Source organism: Ammodytes marinus (assembly GCF_949987685.1).
Source record: "Ammodytes marinus genome assembly, chromosome: 1".
Classification (NCBI taxonomy): Eukaryota; Metazoa; Chordata; class Actinopteri; order Uranoscopiformes; family Ammodytidae; genus Ammodytes; species Ammodytes marinus.
Genome location: NC_137230.1, coordinates 4,235,508 through 4,256,127, shown reverse-complemented (window position 1 = coordinate 4,256,127; position 20,620 = coordinate 4,235,508). Strand labels below are relative to the sequence as shown.

The window sequence follows — 20,620 nt, the reverse complement described above, 5'->3', positions numbered from 1 at the left end:
TACAGTTACATTCAAGGATGGATGGTGGCAGTCTTTTTTACTCATAGTGTACTTCCAATTTGTGATATACAGTCATATGAAAAAGTTTGGGAACCCCTCTCAGCCGGCATTATAATTGACTCTGCTTTCACAAAAAAAAGATAAAAGTGGTATGTCTTTAATTTACCAGGAACAGCTAAGTACTGGGATGTTTTCCAAACAAAGATTTTTTGAAAAGCAGTATTTGGTTGTATGAAATAAAATAAAATGTGAAAAACTGGCTGTGCAAAAATATGGGTACCCTTGTGGTTTTGTTGATTTTAATGCCTGTAACAGCATGTAAAACTGATGACTTTAAACACAAAGTTGGTTGGATTATGTTGTTAAGCCTTGAACCTCATAGAAATGTCTGTTTAATCATGAGAAAATGTATTTTAGGTGCCTAAATGCAAGTTGCACTTCTTTTTGACTCTCTGCTGAAGTGAGACAGAATGGGATCATCAAAACTGCTCCCAAAAGATCTTAAAAACAAAGATTATTCATTATCATGGTTTAGGGGAAGGCTACAAGAAGCTTTCCCAAAGGTTTCAATTGTCAATTTCTACTGTAAGGAACGTTGTCAGGGAATGGAAGGACACAGGCACAGTTGCAGTTAAACCCAGGTCTAGCAGACCAAGAAAAGTACAAGAGCGGCATATGCGGCGGATTGTGAGAATGGTTGCACACAACCCAAAGATCACCTCCAAAGACCTGCAAGAACATCTGGCAGCAGATTGTGTATCTGTACATGGTTCAACAAATCAGTGCAATGTTGCCGGCTGAGAGGGGTTCCCAAACTTTTTCATATGACTGTACTCTATTTATTTTGACAGGTCTGTGACACCATCTAGGGCCATGCAAACGAGAGGTTCTCTTTCACAAGCCACCTTGTGAGTGCAACGCTGCTACAAGGAGACCTGTTTGAGCAGTACTGCCATATGTTCCCTGATGAGGCTCTGAACACCACTGTCAAGGCATACCCCATGCTGAATAAGGCGAAGCTCAAGACTGAACTGTCCCTTATCTACGAGAGTCCATATTTCAAGGGCTGCAGTGGTGCATTGGCACTCTACCAGGTTCTACAGAGGAACAACCTCCATGAGACCCTATCAGAGACTGTGGCTCTGTTGAACATCCTCATCACCACTCCCATGACAACTGCTGAAGCTGAGAGGTGTTTCTCGACCTTAAAGAGAATCAAGACATTCCTGCGAAACTCAATGGGACAGGATCGTCTCAATGCTGTGGCCATGCTTTCCATGGAGAGGGAACTAGTCAGGAACATGCCTGATTTTAATGAGCGGGTCATTGATCACTTTGTTGCTTTGAAAGAGAGACGAGCAAAATTTCAATACAAGTGAGTAATGTAGTTTTAATGTTGTTGTGTTGTTGCACTACTCAAATGTTGAATTGGAAATAGCTGTATTCATTGCATATCATTAGCCATTTTTTATTTTTTTGCTTTGTACATGTGTCTTATGGGTAAATTCTTGTTAAATAGCACCCAATGTTTTGATTATCACCTTGGATCGTTCTTATTTTAGGAATACTGTAAATATTGCAATGAGTAGGCTATGCCACTAGTTTTTATGTATGCTGTCATCAAGTTGTAAACGTGATGAGAACTGTAAATATTGTAATTACTAGGCTATGCTAACATCCATTTTTTTGTTTAATCAGAACACAACTGCTGCACTTAAGCTAAATGTTATCAGATGGAGAAAGAGTATTGTGATGTATTGTAAAGCAGTCTCTTTTAACATTCAGAGGTATTTAAGGAGGCAAAATGGTAGATGAAAATTTACCTTTTGATGACCACAGTGGGATAGTTCATTCATCAGCCAAAATCATGTTAACATTAACTATGAACTTGATTTAGCTGTATCAAAAAAATTATATAGTACATGCAGTCAATGTCTGATGTTGCCATTTAGCTGTTCGATGATGTGAGCAGAAAAAAATCTTTTACCTTGTACCGTGGATCTTAGCCATCATCGCAACAATTTCCCCCCCTGAGAAATTTGTCAGGAGCCGCCACTGATGTTAAGGGTAGTTTTCCTTCTGGAAGGTGAACCTCTGCCCCAGTCTCAAGTCTTTTGCAGACTGTAACAGGTTTTCTGCCCTGTATTTGGCTCCATCTATCTTCCCATCAACTCTAACCAGCTTCCCTGTACCTGCTGAAGAAAATAATCCCCATAGCATGATGCTGCCACCACCATGTTTCACTGTGGTGATGGTGTGTGTAGGGTGGTTTGTAGTGTTAGTTTCCGCCACACATTGCATTTTGCATTCAGGCCAAAAACTTCACGTTTGGTCTCATCTGACTATGCATGGCTTTTGGCAAGGGTTGGAGGAAGGTGCTCTGTTCAGATGAGATCAAAATTGAAGTTGTTGGCCTTAATGCAAAATGCAATGTGTGGTGGAAAACTACCACTGCACATCACCCTACCATGAAACATGGTGGTGACAGCATCATGCTATGGGGATGCTTTTCTTCAGCAGGTACAGGGAAGCTTGTTAGAGTTGATGGCAAGATGGATGGAGCCAAATACAGGGCATAAAACCTGTTAGAGTATGCAAAAGACTTGAGACTGGGTGTAGGTGCACCTTCCAGAAGGACAACTACCCTAAACATACAGCCAGATTTACAATGGAATGGTTTAAATCAAAGCATAGGCATGTGTTAGAATGGCCCAGTCAAAGTCCAGACCTAAATACAATTGAGAATATTGAGAAAGGCTTGAAAATTGCTGTTGACAGACGCTCTCCATCCAATCTGATGCTGAATCTGTAGTTCGAGCTATTTTGCAAAGAAGAATGGGCAATAAATATCAGTCTGTAGATGTACAAAGCTGGTAGAGACATACCCCAATAGATTTGCAGCTGTAATTGCAGCGATAGGTGGTTCTACAAAGCATTGACTCAGGGGGCTGAATACTTTAGGACGCCACACTTTTCATTTTTTTATTCATACATTTTTTTTAAAAGCACGTTTCATTTTCATTCCACTTCACAATGATGCGCCACTTTGTGTTGGTGTATCACATAAAATCCCAATAAAATAAATTTACGTATGTGGTTGTAACGTGACAAAATGTAGAAAATTTCAAGGGGTATGAATACTTTTGCAAGCCACTGTATATACACTCAACAAAAATATAAACGCAACACTTTTGTTTTTGCTCCCATTTTTCATGAGATGGACTTAAAGATCTAAAATTCATTCCAGATACACAATTGTACCATTTCTCTCAAACATTGTTCACAAATCTGTCTAAATGTGTGATAGTGAGCACTTCTGCTTTGCTGAGATAATCCATCCCACCTCACAGGTGTGCCACATCAAGATGCTGATCTGACATCATGATTAGTGCACAGGTGTGCCTTAGACTGTCCACAATAAAAGGCCACCCTGAAATGTGCAGTTTTGTCTCACAGCAAAATGCCACAGATGCCACAAGCATTGAGGGAGCATGCAATTGGCATGCTGACAGCAGGAATGTCAACCAGATCTGTTGCTCGTGCATTGCATGTTCATTTCTCCACCATAAGCCGTCTCCAGCAACTTCGCACAGCCATTGAAGAGGAGTGGACCAACATTCCACAGGCCACAATTGACAGGCCACAATTGAGAATCTGATAAACTCTATGCGAAGAAGATGTGTTGCACTGCATGATGCAAATGGTGGTCACACCAGATACTGACTGGTTCTGAGTCCCCAGACTCCCAATAAAGCAAAAAAATGCACATTTCAGAGTGGCCTTTTATTGTGGACAGTCTAAGGCACACCTGTGCACTAATCATGATGTCAGATCAGCATCTTGATGTGGCACACCTGTGAGGTGGGATGGATTATCTCAGCAAAGCAGAAGTGCTCACTATCACACATTTAGACAGATTTGTGAACAATGTTTGAGAGAAATGGTACAATTGTAGCCTGGAATTCCCAGACCTGCCACTAGGCGCTGGCAAATTAAATTTGCTGCGCGTGTTGGTCTGGAGACGCTCCGTTGAAGCTTATCAAGACTACCAGAAATCTGGTATAACGTTTCAATTGGTTCTATCTAATATGGGCGCGCCAGAGCCCTTTATATGGTGCTCTGGGGAGGACGTAACCGGATGACGACAGTGACGTGCATGCGACGTCGAAGCTGTGATAGTAAACATCAAAGATGGCTGCGGATATGTTGTGTGAGTTTGAGACTGCTTTGGCCTCGACCCTTAACGAATTGGAAGACGGGACTCATAGCTTTCACTAGCAAGTAAGTGGAATGTTCTGTTTTGCCGACCGACAACGGCAAACGTTTAATTGAACAGTTTAACAGCTGTTCGCTAAACGAACGGGGCTTACGTCACTTGTGCATCGCTCTGATTGGTTGTAGTGCTATCCAACTGCGTGCAGTGGCATTTGAAATGCACGAGTAGGAGCCGCCCCTAGAGTTGGAAATTACTATTGATCGTCGCCAGACCCTCTATCGTTCAAGATATCAGGGTCAGGATTTCCAGGCTAGTACAATTGCGTATCTGGAATGAATTTTAGATCTTTAAGTCCATCTCATGAAAAATGGGAGCAAAAACAAAAGTGTTGCGTTTATATTTTTGTTGAGTGTAGTTAAAATTGGGATGAATGTGAATAGATGCGTTGCAGGTCCATTTAAGGTGTGCCCTAAATTTTCTGCTTGCGCCCCTAACACATTTGAGTTAGGGGTGCCAGTGCTCCTAGTAAAAAAGGTTAGTCTGGAGCCCTGCTCTAATAGCTTCTATCTTGGCTCAAACTATGTCCGGTTGTTGGTGCATTGAAAAGAAGCATTGGTCACCTAATGTAATCCAAACAGCAATTAGTTTGTCAATGCAGATTAGTTACATGTAACGCACAGGGGGACATGGGGCTGTACAGAGGCCAAAGCAAGCACAAGCCAAATCCCCCGAGCACAAACTGGGACATGGGCGTGACCGGTACATTTAATCAGTCGGTGACTGTAAGCATTGGCACAAAGCAGACACAGTGGGGCTGAATACAATAGCGGTAGGAGGAATACAGATCAGCAGGAGGAGTCGGCTGAGCTGAATTAATGACCAACCATACGAGCTCATCTAACCCCATTAAAAAACAGCAATAGAACCAGAAAGAAGAAGCTGAGGTCTCCGAGAGGGACAAATACCCTCCTCTAGTCTACAGGTCCTTCTCATATAATTAGCATATTGTGATAAAGTTGATTATTTTCCATAATGTAATGATAATAATTGAACTTTCATATATTTTAGATTCAATGCACACCAACTGAAATATTTCAGGTCTTTTGTTGTTTTAATACTGATGATTTTGGCATACAGCTCATGAAAACCCCAAATTCCTATCTCAAAAAATTTGCATATTTCATCCGACCAATAAAAGAAAAGTGTTTTTAATACAAAAAAGTCAACCTTCAAATAATTATGTTCAGTTATGCACTCAATACTTGGTCGGGAATCCTTTCGCAGAAATGACTGCTTCAATGCGGCGTGGCATGGAGGCAATCAGCCTGTGGCACTGCTGAGGTGTTATGGAGGCCCAGGATGCTTCGATAGCGGCCTTAAGCTCATCCACAGTGTTGGGTCTGGTGTCTCTCAACTTCCTCTTCACAATATCCCACAGATTCTCTATGGGGTTCAGGTCAGGAGAGTTGGCAGGCCAATTGAGCACAGTAAAACCATGGTCAGTAAACCATTTACCAGTGGTTTTGGCACTGTGAGCAGGTGCCAGGTCTTGTTGAAAAATGAAATCTTCATCTCCATAAAGCTTTTCAGCAGATGGAAGCATGAAGTGCTCCAAAATCTCCTGATAGCTAGCTGCATTGACCCTGCCTTTGATAAAACACAGTGGACCAACACCAGCAGCTGACATGGCACCCCAGACCATCACTGACTGTGGGTACTTGACACTGGACTTCAGGCATTTTGGCATTTCCTTCTCCCCAGTCTTCCTCCAGACTCCGAATGACATGCAAAATTTGCTTTCATCCGAAAGCTTTGGACCACTGAGCAACAGTCCAGTGCTGCTTCTCTGTAGCCCAGGTCAGGCGCTTCTGCCGCTGTTTCTGGTTCAAAAGTGGCTTGACCTGGGGAATGCGGCACCTGTAGCCCATTTCCTGCACACGCCTGTGCACGGTGGCTCTGGATGTTTCTACTCCAGACTCAGTCCACTGCTTCCGCAGGTCCCCCAAGGTCTGGAATCGGCCCTTCTCCACAATCCTCCTCAGGGTCCGGTCACCTCTTCTGGTTGTGCAGCGTTTTCTGCCACACTTTTTCCTTCCCACAGACTTCCCACTGAGGTGCCTTGATACAGCACTCTGGGAACAGCCTATTCGCTCAGAAATTTCTTTCTGTGTCTTACCCTCTTGCTTGAGGGTGTCAATGATGGCCTTCTGGACAGCAGTCAGGTCGGCAGTCTTACCCATGATTGCGGTTTTGAGTAATGAACCAGGCTGGGAGTTTTTAAAAGCCTCAGGAATCTTTTGCAGGTGTTTAGAGTTAATTAGTTGATTCAGATGATTAGGTTAAGAGCTCGTTTAGAGTACCTTTTCATGATATGCTAATTTTTTGAGATAGGAATTTGGGGTTTTCATGAGCTGTATGCCAAAATCATCAGTATTAAAACAACAAAAGACCTGAAATATTTCAGTTGGTGTGCAATGAATCTAACATATATGAAAGTTCAATTATTATCATTACATTATGGAAAATAATCAACTTTATCACAATATGCTAATTATATGAGAAGGACCTGTAGACTATAGAGGAAACACCTATTTTGCCTGCTGCTGTGTGATGACTGCAGGTATTTGCATAGAAAATATAGAACATTCTAGTTGTTGAAGGAGATACACTCATCAATAAGAAAGTGAATATGTATGTGAGGCATGGTCAAATGGCACCTTGAGTGAAAACGTGCACCCTGTGTTGTCAATAGCTGAAGACAGAGACACTCTTTTCACCTGTTCCTCTCATAATAAGTACATTATATTGTGTCATCTGGTATTAAGTTACCAACTCTCATTTACACTGGACAATCTGATATGTAAGTTTCCTCAACAGCTAATGCAAACTAAAACCATGAAAATTGTGTCTGCATTTGTGAAAAAAGGTGATCAGAGCAGGTTTTGACGCAAATAAAAATGACATGCTAATATAAGCACCAAAATATCACTGCATTACCTAATCAGCATAAACAAAGGCCCAGCTCTCTTTCCACCTAAGCACGCAGTTGTTTAGAGCCAGGAAGTGCCTGAGGAAAACTGCATAAAAACTATGTTTTTGACTATCAACAAAGACATTTTGAGAAAGTATAATCATAATGCAATATACAGTATACTGTAGTATATTCTTATCAAAACTTCTACCCTTTTCATTCTTTTACTGGGCCATGTCCCAATGTTGAAAATGAATTATTGACTGTAAAGTCTAGGCCAACTATTAGAGAAGAAATCTGCTAGTCTGATTACTCTGAATTCCCATTTAACATACAGATGGTCAGTAATCACATTCCTCTCCCAGTTTTATAGGACATGTTTTGCACAGAATGAGATATCCCTCTGGGAACTCATTATGCTGGCCACACACAGCTATTCTGGCACAGTTTTTTGAAAGTTAAAAAAAAATGTATTTCAATGCTTCAAACTTCGGAGTTTTGGACAGAACCAAGCTGCACGTTTTAGTTTTTGCTAAGAAACTGTTTCTTTTGAGTAAAACAAACAGCATCCTTTTGGATCAGTCCATTTTGTGCGGAAAAGTTAAATAATCTGGAATATATATTAAAAAAAGAGAGGGGTGAGTGTAACGTGACTGTTGAAATGTATACTGAATTTACCATGTGTGCTTTTGTGGCATTCCACAACTTTCACAACAGCTTTGTTGGGTAGGATGGTAATATTAATTCAATTCAGAAAACGAACATATTTAACAAAACTGACATGTCTTACAGTGCGATGGCACACGAGCATATTCATACTTAGGCCTGTCACGCTAACACATTTTGCTGGGCGATTAATTGCCCCAAAAATGATTGCGATTAGCGATAGTATTGCCGTTTTGAGACCATTTTCAACTAATATAATGATACTGGCATAATAATGCAAGTACACCTTTGAAAGATCAATACCAGGGCACCAGACAAACTCGTTTTACTAGTTGCAATGGCACCCTTAATTCAAAATGTTAAGGGGCACAAGCAGAACATTTAGGGGCACATATTAAATGGACCTTGAACGCATCCATTTTCCCAATTTTAAATATAGGCCTACTGATATTGTATTGCCAGCATGCTTTGGACTAGCCTGGCTGCGCCCGCCTACCTACTTCCGGCCAAATTTCATTTTCCCTTCAGTAGTCAGTCTGGTGACGGGGCGTATTAGTGGGATTCTGCTCGAACAAATTTCTGTGTCCAATCAGCGAAGAGAGCGAGCGAGTGGCTGAGAACGATGACGTCGAAGTCGCGCTCCAGTTTCAGTTGCCAGAAGCCGGCTCATGACACACGTGACGACCAAACGTTATGCGATTGGTTGGCTAATCCAGAGTGGCACTGGGCAGATCCAATAGTTTTAAACTTTAACAGACACCCGCCTCCAAGTGAGTGAACGTTTGCCAATTACAGCACTGCCAGACCTTCTGTACAAATGAAATGAAGTACGATGGTCTGGTAGCACCAGGCTAGCTTTGGACCACACTGACAACAGATTTTACAGATCATACAGTTCTTTGTGTTTTTGATTTTGCATCACCATGTGAAATCCTTCAGACATCACACAACCCCTTCACATCGGAGCCCTCAGATCTTTCCTCCTCTGTCTCTGCTGACTCCTCTGTAAGGAAAATTGTTATTGGCCCAAAAGTAACTAGTAGTAGCTAGATGACATAATCAACTAATTTGCATAATATGCTATTCTGAAAGTAATTCAAGTAAAATAATAAAAAAATGCTGACCAGATAGTTAAATTAACTAAAATTGACTAGGCCTATTCACATATTTACAAGCTCACTTTACACATGTTCTTTGTTGCCATACTATAGCTTTATTATAGATATGCAGTGGCCTATTGAATGTGGACCTATAAAACTATTTGCGTGTACAAACGTCAACTGGCAGCTCTTGTCGGCACGGTGCTGTCTGCCTGCTGGCTGCTGCAGGTTGCTTGGGGCTGCCCGATTGAGTGAGGGCTGCCTGCCAGCAGTGAGGAGAATACGCCAGCCGTTGCTACTTTGCTCACGTGAGCGCGGTTAAGAAAAAGTCGCTAGATGTGTCGCTGGTCTTTAACAGCCTTATCGCTATGGCAAAACGTCGGCAAATATAGCGACAAAGTCGCCAACATGTTAAAGACGTGACTACAGCGAGACACTGCGACGAAAGTAGCCTAGCTGACGTTATTTGCGCAGTTGATCATTTGACTAATCACTCGCGGACTCTCCCTTCTCTCTCTCTCCTCTGTCTCGCTCTCTTTCTCACACACAAAGTGAGAGGGCCGATACACCGGAGTGAACACTCTTGTCATCCAGTGTCTTTGATAGAGAGAGACACGAGGAAAACAAACAAGCTGCAAATGTAATTTATTGCGTCCGGCAAAATCATTTTAATTTATTGTGCAATTAATTGATTTATTGCTTATCGCGACAGGCGTATTCATACTAGAAACATTGGAGTGGCATCAAAGGTAGCCTACCTATAAAAGGTCATCCGTAACCCTATATATAACCACTGATGTTTGTGTCAGGTGTAAGCCTGCCTGAGCTTCAAAGACTGTTCTTCTACAAAGCTGACCTTAACCCGCTCTGCATTTTATCATTAAACTGAACCACAGACATTTTGATGATGAGTAGTAGGCTATATGTTGATTTGATGACCGGACATTTTAAAGACAGGTGTAAGTAATTTATCTCCTATTTGGGGAGTTGATGGCTGAGATTACCTATCACTAAAGTCGCTGATGAAAATGACTAAGGTGTCCAGAGGGGTATACTACGAGCCGATATTAAGGGCTGAGCGAGGTCTGTTGAGTCTAAAACCAGAGTTTTCAGTATCACGAAAGGTGGCTCTCTTTTTACCTGGCTAGATCACCGTGGTAATAGAGGCTGCAGGGCTAACCTGCTCAGACCAGTTTTTGTTCCAGAGTTTGAGCTTAAATTCGGCTCTTAGAGCGCTGCCCTTTAAGGAAACTACACATTTTGAAATCCCGCGGACCTGACTGTATTGTCTGAGCGATACTTCTTACTGAGTAAACTAGTGAAATCAGTAAACTTATTGATCAGTAAGTTAATGAACGAAACGAAGCTGTGACATAAGGCTTACAGCAGAGTGAACTGTAACATCGCGCTGTGGCTTTTTGCCACATGCATACAGTTATTGATGCAGAAAATGTTAAATAGCCTAGACCTACTGTATGCAGCGCTACTCTATGCTCTCACCTCAAATGGTTTTACCTGGCGATCTACACACACTGGCTCTTAATAAAGCGTTCTATAAAATCACAGTTTGCAACATTATTTCACTGTAGGCTTCTTTCTTTTCATCAGTAGCGATTACAGTTGGGACGTGACAGCTGACAGCTGTCACAGTTCGGACATCGCTGCAGACTCGTAGGTTAAGCTTCTCACAGTAGATTCATATTTGTCCGGAAAATACAGACTACATGTTTTTTAATGTAGGCCTATTGGTATTTGTAAGATTCAAATAAAAGGCTAATAGTCTAAATCATTATGATGTGGACCAAAAGTAAAGTGATTTTCCATAGGCTATTCATTTGGGGACAGTGTCAGACTTAAATTACATTCTTAAGTGTGGGACTATAGGCGTAGTGCTATAAATATAGCAAAGTAGCCTATATATATTAGGCTAAATGTTATAGTGTTTAAATCCGAGTTCAACGTTTCATTGTTTTATAATGTCACGTTACGCACTGCGAGAACGATCGGCAAGATAAATAAATAATTTCCATGCTGGCAGCATTCCACTCTCCTTAGCCTATTTGCAGTAAGAGTTTTTTTCGGCTCTCTGATTTCTGCTGTAATAATTCAGACTGACAAACTCTTCCTCTTGAATGAAGTTGGCGACACACTTTTGTTTTACTCAGCTGCTCACAATCAGTCCGTTTGTGTAAAGTTAGCGGCACAAGATCAGTCCATTTTGTGCGGATACAGAGTCAAATGACGGTCAAACGCCCCCTTTCATGGGGACGCGCACAGAGCCTGAAGCCGAAACCCTCGTTCAACATAAGAGGTTGACAACTTCCTTCGTGATACCGCTTAGCTCTGAGCGAGGGTATGTGTTATGTTGAACCAGATCAAAAAAAGAGAGCCGGGCTCTGTTGAGTTTGTTTCGTAGTATACCCCTCTGGTATGGGAGGAAGTAAATAAAGACAGATTCCACATCAATAGTACTGTGCTTTAAGATACTGTCTGATCATTATATCAGCCACTGTGAGTGTAAACAAACAAAAGGCCTTCACCTTTTGCTTTCCCTGAAAGCCGGGGGGGGCCTATGTGCTGACGCTAGTCACGCAACACATGAATTGTGTTTAGTAACAATATATATACAGTCATACAGTCTCATTCATACGGCCAGTCTGATAGCAGCCACCTCCAGCAGCCAGCACGGTGTCCGCTCTGAGAATGAGCTGCCAGGTGACGTTTGTAAACACGTAGGCTAAATTGCTTTATAGGTCCACATTCAATAGGCCATTGCATATCTATACAAAAACTAACCTTATAGTTATATGGCAACAAAAACAGTCTGTAAAGTTAGTTTGTAAACATTTGTAAACTATCCGGTCAGCATTTTCTATTCATTTTGCCTCTTTCAGAATAGCATATTATGCAAATTAGTAGATAATGTCATCTGGCTACTACGAGTTACTTTTGGGCCAAAAACTATTTTCCTTACAGGAGTCAGCAGAGATAGAGGAGGAAAAAATTAGAGGGCTCAGATGTAGAAGGGGTTGTGGTGAAAATGGGTTAAAAAAAAATCCTTTTCCTAAAGGAATGTCTGAAGGATTTCACATGGTGATGCAAAATCAAAAACACAATGAAGTGTATCATCTGTTGTCACTGTGGTCCAAAACATGCTGGCAATATACAATATCAGTAGGCTTCATTAGTTAAAATTGGGAAACACTTGTATAGATGCGTTGCAGGTCTATTTAAGGTATGCCCCTAAATGTTCTGCTTGTGCTCCTAAAAATCCCTTGTTAGGGGCGCCAGCGCTCCCGTTAAAAAAGGTTAGTCTGGAGCCCTGCAGCAGAGTTGTTGCTAGGGCTATTTCTGAAGGTTGGTTGAAGCCAGGTTAGCTGCTACACTCCTGCTTTTTATTTTCATCCTATTTATAATTAAACTCATAGTTTAACGACATTTTGCAGTAGCTTGCTAGTATTTCAACTACACTCATATTTGCATAGTAATTCAAGTAGGTAAATACATTTCTTTTACTTTTTGGGCAGTTAACTACTGAAACTACAAACTCAAATTATAGGCAACAAAGGGAAAGGAATTGATTTTTAATTTTTCCATTGGTTTCTGTAATTGAACCCATACTGATGAGCCCCGTCCCCTTTTTCTTTCATCACTGTGAATGCATGCCCAGGCAACAGTTGCTTTAGCCCAAACTAGATTCCTCCCTAGGGAAGCTTTGCTGTGGTTCTGCTTCTTCCAGTGTGAAGCAATTGGTAGTTTGCAAAGCTATGCTGAAAAAGTAGCTTACCCAAACCTGCCTGCAACCTGCACATAACACATATGCTACTGATTTGGAACAGAACACGCCAGTAATCGAAAGAAGCAAATTTATATATTTCTCCAAAATGTACATCATAGACTATTGTCCAATTAGTATTTACATTTTTGGAACAAATAGCTCTATTCTCAGCACAGAAAGCACCAGAACATTTTGTTTGGATTTTTCATCTCCTTGTCGATTAATTTTAATGAGCAGTCATATTTTCCAGAGTATACTCGGATGGAGGATGTCTCTGCCTCCAGTTATTACTGGTTGACAGGTAACAAATGGAGCAGCAGCCCGAGCACCCGAGTTTTTTACAGCACCTGGAGGCCTCCTGTTCACTTAGCCATTTATAATCTCCCCTTGTTTGACAGGATTAATTCATCTTCTAATTGGATGGTTGTGAATACATATCTTTGCCATGAGAGATGCAATGTGGTCCCATTGTCCTGACTCACATGGCGATAACAGAGCTTCTTTTACATCTCAACTCAGATTTAACACGGGGATCTGCTGGTATCTCATGACGCAGCAGCTGTGTTAGTTTAAAATGGGTGTGCTTTCTAATTCCATATGATTTATCTAGTGGGCTCCCACAGTTTACTATTATATTATATTAACAATGAACTAAGTCTCAAAAAATCTGAACTGATTAATTAAATAATCAATCTGCAGAGAATGATTACCAACTGTGCAGTCACCCCCAGCACCACAGAGCCATTTAGCATCTTTCAGCTCACTGTTTTGGTTTTATGGTCACAAAGTTAGCAAAGACTAGAGATGTTAAAGGTGGATATTTTTCTCTGGAGTTTGGTGGAGACAAAAACAGATCTTAAAGAGTAAAGATATTAATTACATTTACCATATGGACACACACAACTCAAACATTGCTAATGCTTTTCTGTGTCTGCTGGATGGGTTTTACGCAACAAATAATATGTTATAATATGTATGTAATATAATATGTATATAATTATAATGTGTCAATGTTGTGTTTACAGCAAGTTTAACTGCCCACAATTGGCAGAAAAATTGTGCTTACCACAGAGGCTTAGTCCTTGTCCTAGCAGATCCGTGGCCGTTTGCTGCATGTCCAACACCCCCCCTCCCCGCCCCCCCTTCTCCCCATTTCAACTCTGTACTGCAGACGTGTGAAAACACCTAAAGAATATCTTTAAAAAAATAAAAGTGTACCTCTTTGGCTTTGCGGTGTCTGTCCTTGCCGTCTCGTTCCCTCTCTCTGTCCTTGTCTTTGTCCCCGGGCTGGCAGGAGTAGGACACAGTGATCCAGTCCCGTGGAGAGTTGGTGATGCTGGCCACCTTTGACTCTGTGGCGCTGTTCTCCTCATCCAGCGAGCGCGACGACCTCCTGGTGAACATGTTCTTCTTCATGGCTTTCACCCTGAGGCTGTTGCTGTTGCTGCCATCGGAGCAGCACCACTCCCTTAAGGAGCCGCTGGCGTCCATCTTGACATTGTGGCTGATGGTGTGGCACTGGAAGACGCGCGGTGTGTTGTGGGCAGTGTCTGGATGTGGATAGGGCCGGGGCTTGTTGTCTGGGGTGGCACCAGAACCATTTGCCACAGACGGCGTCTCCAGGTGCCTTACGTTGGTGGCCTCTGCGGGCTCCTGGATCTTCTCGTCCAGCTTGTTGAGCTTGGAGAGCACCTGGGAGATTTCGCCGCGGACCCCCGACAGAGACTCCAGCTTCTTCTCGATCTCGCCGATCCTCATCACCAGCTTGCACACGCTGGATTTCAGCTCGTCGTCAGTGTTCTCCAGCGAGTGGAAGAGGCGGTCCACCTTGGACTTGGCTAGTTTGATGGTGTTGCGTTCGGGGGAGCTGTCGCCTTCAGACTTGAGCGTGACCTGAGAAAGAGAGCCATTGCTGTTGTAACACGACGGCTGGACCACGCCCAGAGAGTCGCACACGCTCATGTCGTCCAGGAAACGAAAGATGTCACTGATGTCGTCGCTGACAATCTCAGAGTCCTCGTCGGACAGTTTGAAGGCGTATCTTTCTCTCTCGCTGTACTTTGCCGGGTATTCCTTCAGCTTCTTCTGCTCAGCCTGCTCCGTTTGAGTTCCAACACTGGAGGAGCCGTCCCCTCCCTGAAAGGATGGACTGTTCATATTTTTGTCCCTGAACCTTTTAGCGGCATCTCTTTTGTCCAAACCGGCAGGCCCACTCGACATTAGTGCTGCGTCCTTGTTGTTTTTTATTCCGTTAGTTTTCTTTGCAAAGCCAGATGGAGAAGCTATGACTTTTTCCTTTGGGCTCTGAAAATGCTGCTCATTGTCAGTGCTGATGACGCTAATATTGCAATGGTGATTGTCCTTGAGTGGTTTGCTTGGTTGCAGAAATGACCGCTGAAAGTCTGGAGTTGGCCCCTCTTCTGTGTTGAGGCTGAAGCTCTTGACTGGCCACGCCGGCTGCTTCCCTGCTTTGTTGCCGTGCTTCCTGCTGCTAACGCATTGAGACACTGTGGTGGGGCCGAAGTACGTGGACGCCTGTAGGTCATCCAGGCTCTCGTGCCTCACCTTGCGTCGGTCCTGAAGCGGGGAGTTGAGTGTGGGCTCAAAGTAGGGGTTACTGTAGGGCAGCTCGAAGCTGTGGTTGAAGAAGGTGGCAGGCTTGTGAAGAAGCTCCCTCCTGTGGTGGTAGTTGTCAGCAGCTTTACTGCCCTGTTTGCACTCGGTAGTGATGACCTACAACAGTAACCCAGAAAAGGAATGAGTTTGCTTTTTTTTTTTGAACACTGACACAGCAAATACAGCAGAGATAGTGTGATGATAGGAACCATGGAGTCATCCAGGTGAGACACTGCAGGTGAATAGGGTAACATTTTTAACTTATTGCTATCATCATGAAACTTTGCCAGCTGATTACCAGGCATTTTTTATGACGGTATCCATGGTAATTAAAGGAATACCGTTGCTATTTTTTAATACCCCTATATACGGTAATACCTTAATACCTACCTTAACCCTCGAATAGACACAAACAGACAAGGTCTAGTCAAATAAACACCTAAATGTACATTTTGGAGCTTTTATAAATACTAGTATGAAAGAGGACATGTTATGGAAGCTAAACAGAAAAACATCTCAAAATGTACCAGTGATAGCAGTGTCTCGCCTTAAAATGTAGAATGACAAAACATTTTTTTTTAAAAGGAGCCCTTCATAAACAAAAAACACTCAAGTCAAGTTGTGTTGATGGGTAAAATAAAACTAACACGATGGAATATTATACATGATGAATATTATGTATTTTTCAAAATTCTTCTGCATTGTATCACGTATGATAATACATTTACTCAAGTGCTGTACTTGTTCTACGTTTTTCATGAGTTTTCCAGTTATCCATTTATGTTACTTTGTACGCTATGCTCCTGTTTGTTTGATAGCTGTTCAGTAGATTAAGTTGAAAAACTGAATTTTACTTAGGCTAATAAACACATGATGAATCAAAATGTGATTTATTGTTATAGATGGACCTACCCAATACATACACATACAGGATTAGCTCAACGTTGATCAGCCACAATAGTAATATACTGTACATCAATACTGATACTACAATGTAATATATTATATAGTAGTATAACTGAACTTTAATTGTATGCTTTACATACATGTGTATCACATAAAACTGCCTTTTTACACATTGATGATTAAGTGCTTGTATTCGGAATGCCAGAATATCATCGGAACTGTACTGTATAACAACTTGATTAAATGTTTTTATTTTTACATAATTGATCAACTCAATTAATGTTTAGGGTTATTTAATATTTTAAATACACCTTGTCTATGATCACTCGTGGTTTGAAATACAAAATCAGTTCATAAAACGTGTTTAGTTAAATCAAGTGAATCACAGCATCAGAGGTACACTGACATTTGGTATCTGGTAACATTAAATACATGAAAATATAACTTGTAAGCTCTTATAAGAAACTGAATCCATTTATCTTATCTTATAATATTTAGTGTCTTCTTTAGGACAAGATATGCTATTGTTACTTTTCAATAGAGCGCTAATGAACATCATTCTTTACTCATCTTTTTCAGAACAGCACAGGTATGTTAAAAGTGAGTAACAGTAACCCTGCGTCTCTCACACCCTTCAACAGCACACAAACACAAACCTGTGGTGAGAAGGCCACACAATTGTGGAAGTCCCCCTTAAAGATGTTCCTCTTCTGGATACAGGGATGACCACCAAAGGGCTCTGCTTGATGGTCCATGTGCTGCAGGGACTCCTGGTCGGTGGTGGACTCGCTGTCCATGTCCATAGGGAAGTAGGTGCTCTGCATTTCACAGGCTGGAGACGGCGGACTGCAGCTACCACTAGAGTACTGGGGCAGATGCTGCAGTTTATCCAGAGAGGCTGCTCTGCATTTCAGATCCTTACTGACACCCAGGAGAAAGTTAGGGTCCATGGAGGGAGTAAATTGTGGGCATTTTTTACACTCAGATGATGATTTTGGACAGGGCTGGGGGGCGCTCTGAGCCACGGGGTGCTGCTGCTGAGGCCGGTGGTGGAGATGATGGTGGTGATCCCTGGGGCTAGAGTGATCCACGTGCTCATAAGCAACACCCCTGCTGCTGTCACAGTCCTGAAACTTATAGGCATTGTTGTCCGACCTGCCCAGCTCCAGCGACTGGTTCTTACGGAGCTTATTGGCTCTGTGCACCGCGGGCAGCTTCTCTTTGGCGACGCCTCCGTTCATCTGGATCAGGTTAAACATGGTGACGATGTCGGCCGCCACCATGAGCTTCTTGGACTGCGGGTCCTCCATGGAGCAGCGCATCTTGTCCTTGAAGAGCGTGGCTGGGAAGGCGGGGTCCAGGCAGGCCGTGTAGAAGAGCAGGCTGCGGAGCTTGGCCAGGTGCACCAGGTCGAAGCGGGCGCACAGGGACTTGCACAGGTCCTGGTAGGACATGGTGTCATGCTTGGTGTCCAGCTCCTCCAGGATCCGGGCCAGGAACAGAGAGTACTCCGGAAGAGGATCCATAGCTCTGATTCAGGATGAGCCCTCACCTGGTGACAAGCTTGGCACCTGGAAAACACTATTTAAATGTTAATTCAATGTTCATGTTTTTGTTTGTTTTGTTTTCTGCCCTGCCATGAGACAACATAAGCATCACACAAAGTATGGTCACTTATTAGCCTACAAGAGAAAAGGCGGGTCTGTATGTAAAAAGGAATTCAAAATGACACACACTGTGCTGACTTTAAATAGAGGACTGGCCTATAAACGACGGATAACGTGCCTGTAGGCGAATTCATCCGGCACTCAATCAGTAGCAGCAGCCATAGATCCTCTGGCAGAGCAGGGCGCGCGCACAGGGAGATTTCATTCTTATTTTCTCTTTCATGTGTAGACGGTCACTCACCGTGGCTAGTCGGGAACAGAGCGGTTGTCTCCTCTGGGCGGCCCGGTGCAGCACAGCGTGTCTGTCATTAGAGAGCCAACCGATGGAAAAATAAACTCACTCTAATGTAAAGCATCACCTCTGAATGCACAGCGCGCGGCCACAAGCCTCCACAACTTTGATATGTTCAATTATCCGTCTCATACAAAATAAATAATTAAAGCAAACCAAACGCACCGCGGCATACCTACATCCTCGCGTACACGCGCACAGGTAATTGGTGATTAGAAAGGGGAAAAAAACATTAGCTGGTGTTAAACACGGCTCCATGCTCCCGGTTAGTCCCGCTGCTGGGTTGGACTGTCTCCATTTCTCCCCTCGACTTCTATCACACAGCTGTGCTGCTGAGGTAAGGAGCTGTCCGGGAATTGCTTTGCTGAAAACCAATGAGTATCACGTTGAAAGAATTCACATTAACACCACCGGGTTCCGCTTTCAAAATAAGAGCCATTGAGGAACTAGTGGAGTCTGATGCATTAGCCTACATCCTATAAAAATCAAGTATTTTGTAAGAGCAATCTGTGAAGTCACTACAGTAGCAATAGCATCACTACAGTAGAGTTACTGCAGTAGCATAGCCTAGTTGCAATCATGTAGGGTAAGTAAAATAATACCTAGGCTACATATTCTAGCCTGTACAACTGAAATACTCCAGCACAATTTATACAAAATGGAAGAAGTAAAGTAGCATACCCTTATAGCACCACCAGAGACCAGTATTTCAAAATTAATGTATTCTAGTACTATTACTTCTCCTTTACTTACCACCATGAGGAAATGCCTATATAAAAAATACTTTAAGAACACATAAGTATTCCGATGAAAACAACTTTGGGTTTTACACAATATTTATTTCTGTTGATTTATTAGAAGTGGCCTGGAATTCTATAGCCTATAGGCCTACTATATTTCATCATAATGTTAAGACTAGTTGAGATATGTTCTCATTTTGAAGGGAGACCTTAGCTACATAATTTCAAGTTTGTTATGTAGTGTTGATAAAGTTGGCTGAAAGAGTGGTGATATAGGCTACATCCAGTATGAAATTAACCTGGAATTCCACAATGATGGTACAGTCATTTCTGATAGATTTCAGGTTTGAGCTTTTAATGTGAAGGCAATGTGCCTTACTTCCGGTCAAAGCCTAGCTCTTTCTGTAAGATTGATGCAGTTCTTTGTCCCCACTTAGAATGACGTAACTACCGCTGGACAATGTAGAAATATCAATTATCACCTCTGCCACTTTTACAACTCTATGATTTAACTTGACGTTAACTACAATATCTCACAAAAGTGAGTACACCCCTAGCATTTCTTCAAATATTTAACTATATCTTTCCATGGGACAACACTGAATAAATGACACTTTGATACAATGTAAAGTAGTCAGTGTACAGCTTACATAAGAGTGTAAAGTTACTGTTCTCTCAAAATAACTTGACACACAGCTAGGGCTGGGCGATATGACGATATCATATCGTGGACGATATGAAAGTGTCTACCGGGAGAGATTTGGCCATACCGTTTATATCGCAGAGAAAAAAAGTTCATGTGGCGGGAGCATAGATGGAGCAGCTGTCCCTCCGAGTCCCTATAGTTACCCTGCAGTTACACCGCCGCGCCACACGGGGGCTCTGCAGCATAGTTCTGGGCTGCAATACAGCTTCTCTACCCGCAACAGAAGAAGCCTCATCTGTTGCTCTAGCTGTCTAGCTCCATAGCTCCGGTGCGCCGTCACTTTACAGTTAACAAACCAACTCCGTGTCACAGTGGCAGAGCAGCTGGTTTTAACGGTCAAAAATGTCATCGGGCAAAGGAAACTTGCTTGCTGCTTCAGCGTGCTGTTGCCGTGACGCAGAGTTGGCTTGTTTTAAGCAGCAAACTACATGGGTTAGCTCTCGTGAGCTAGCTGGCTAATAATGACATCTTTAGCCTACTCGGGGCTTCACCCCCGTGCTGTTATTGTTGGAGACAGTTTTATGTAACTTTAAAACATGTCAAACTTGAAAATATTATTTGTGTTGAAGCTGGAGTTAAAGTATTACCAGACATATGCTCATTAGTTAATTTTGACAGCTTTTTTAAATGAAGATGAGCAAATACTGCAGGAAAATTCAAGTCTTTCATTATTTTAATATAGGCTACTACTATCAATTGGAAAATGTAGGCTCTTTGGTTGATGCTGTCATTTTTATTTTGCGCTGACTGACTAAAGCCAGACTGGTGTGGTATGTTGTATGGAAATTTAAGTTCCAAGCAAAAGATGAAAATAATCTAATGTGATTAAAGTTCAGTACAGTTATTGTAATCCATTGAATTTTAAGGGAAAATACTATATCGTGATATATATCCATATCGTGATATAAAATTACCTATATCGTGATATAAGATTTGGTCCATATCGCCCAGCCCTACACACA

The 20,620-nt window shown here is 42.3% G+C and overlaps 1 protein-coding gene across 1 annotated transcript in view; it reads right to left on the bottom strand.

Moving 5' to 3' along the window:
* Positions 1–17,779, bottom strand: part of minar1 (membrane integral NOTCH2 associated receptor 1) — a gene marked incomplete at both ends in the record, with an annotated part of 39,271 nt that extends 21,492 nt beyond the window's left edge. Inside the window, 2 exons of the mRNA XM_080031169.1 lie at positions 13,950–15,464; positions 16,910–17,779. Of these exons, the coding sequence (XP_079887295.1) occupies positions 13,950–15,464; positions 16,910–17,779 (2,385 nt within the window). The remainder of the gene's footprint in view (positions 1–13,949; positions 15,465–16,909) is intronic.
* Positions 17,780–20,620: the final 2,841 nt, after the last annotated feature.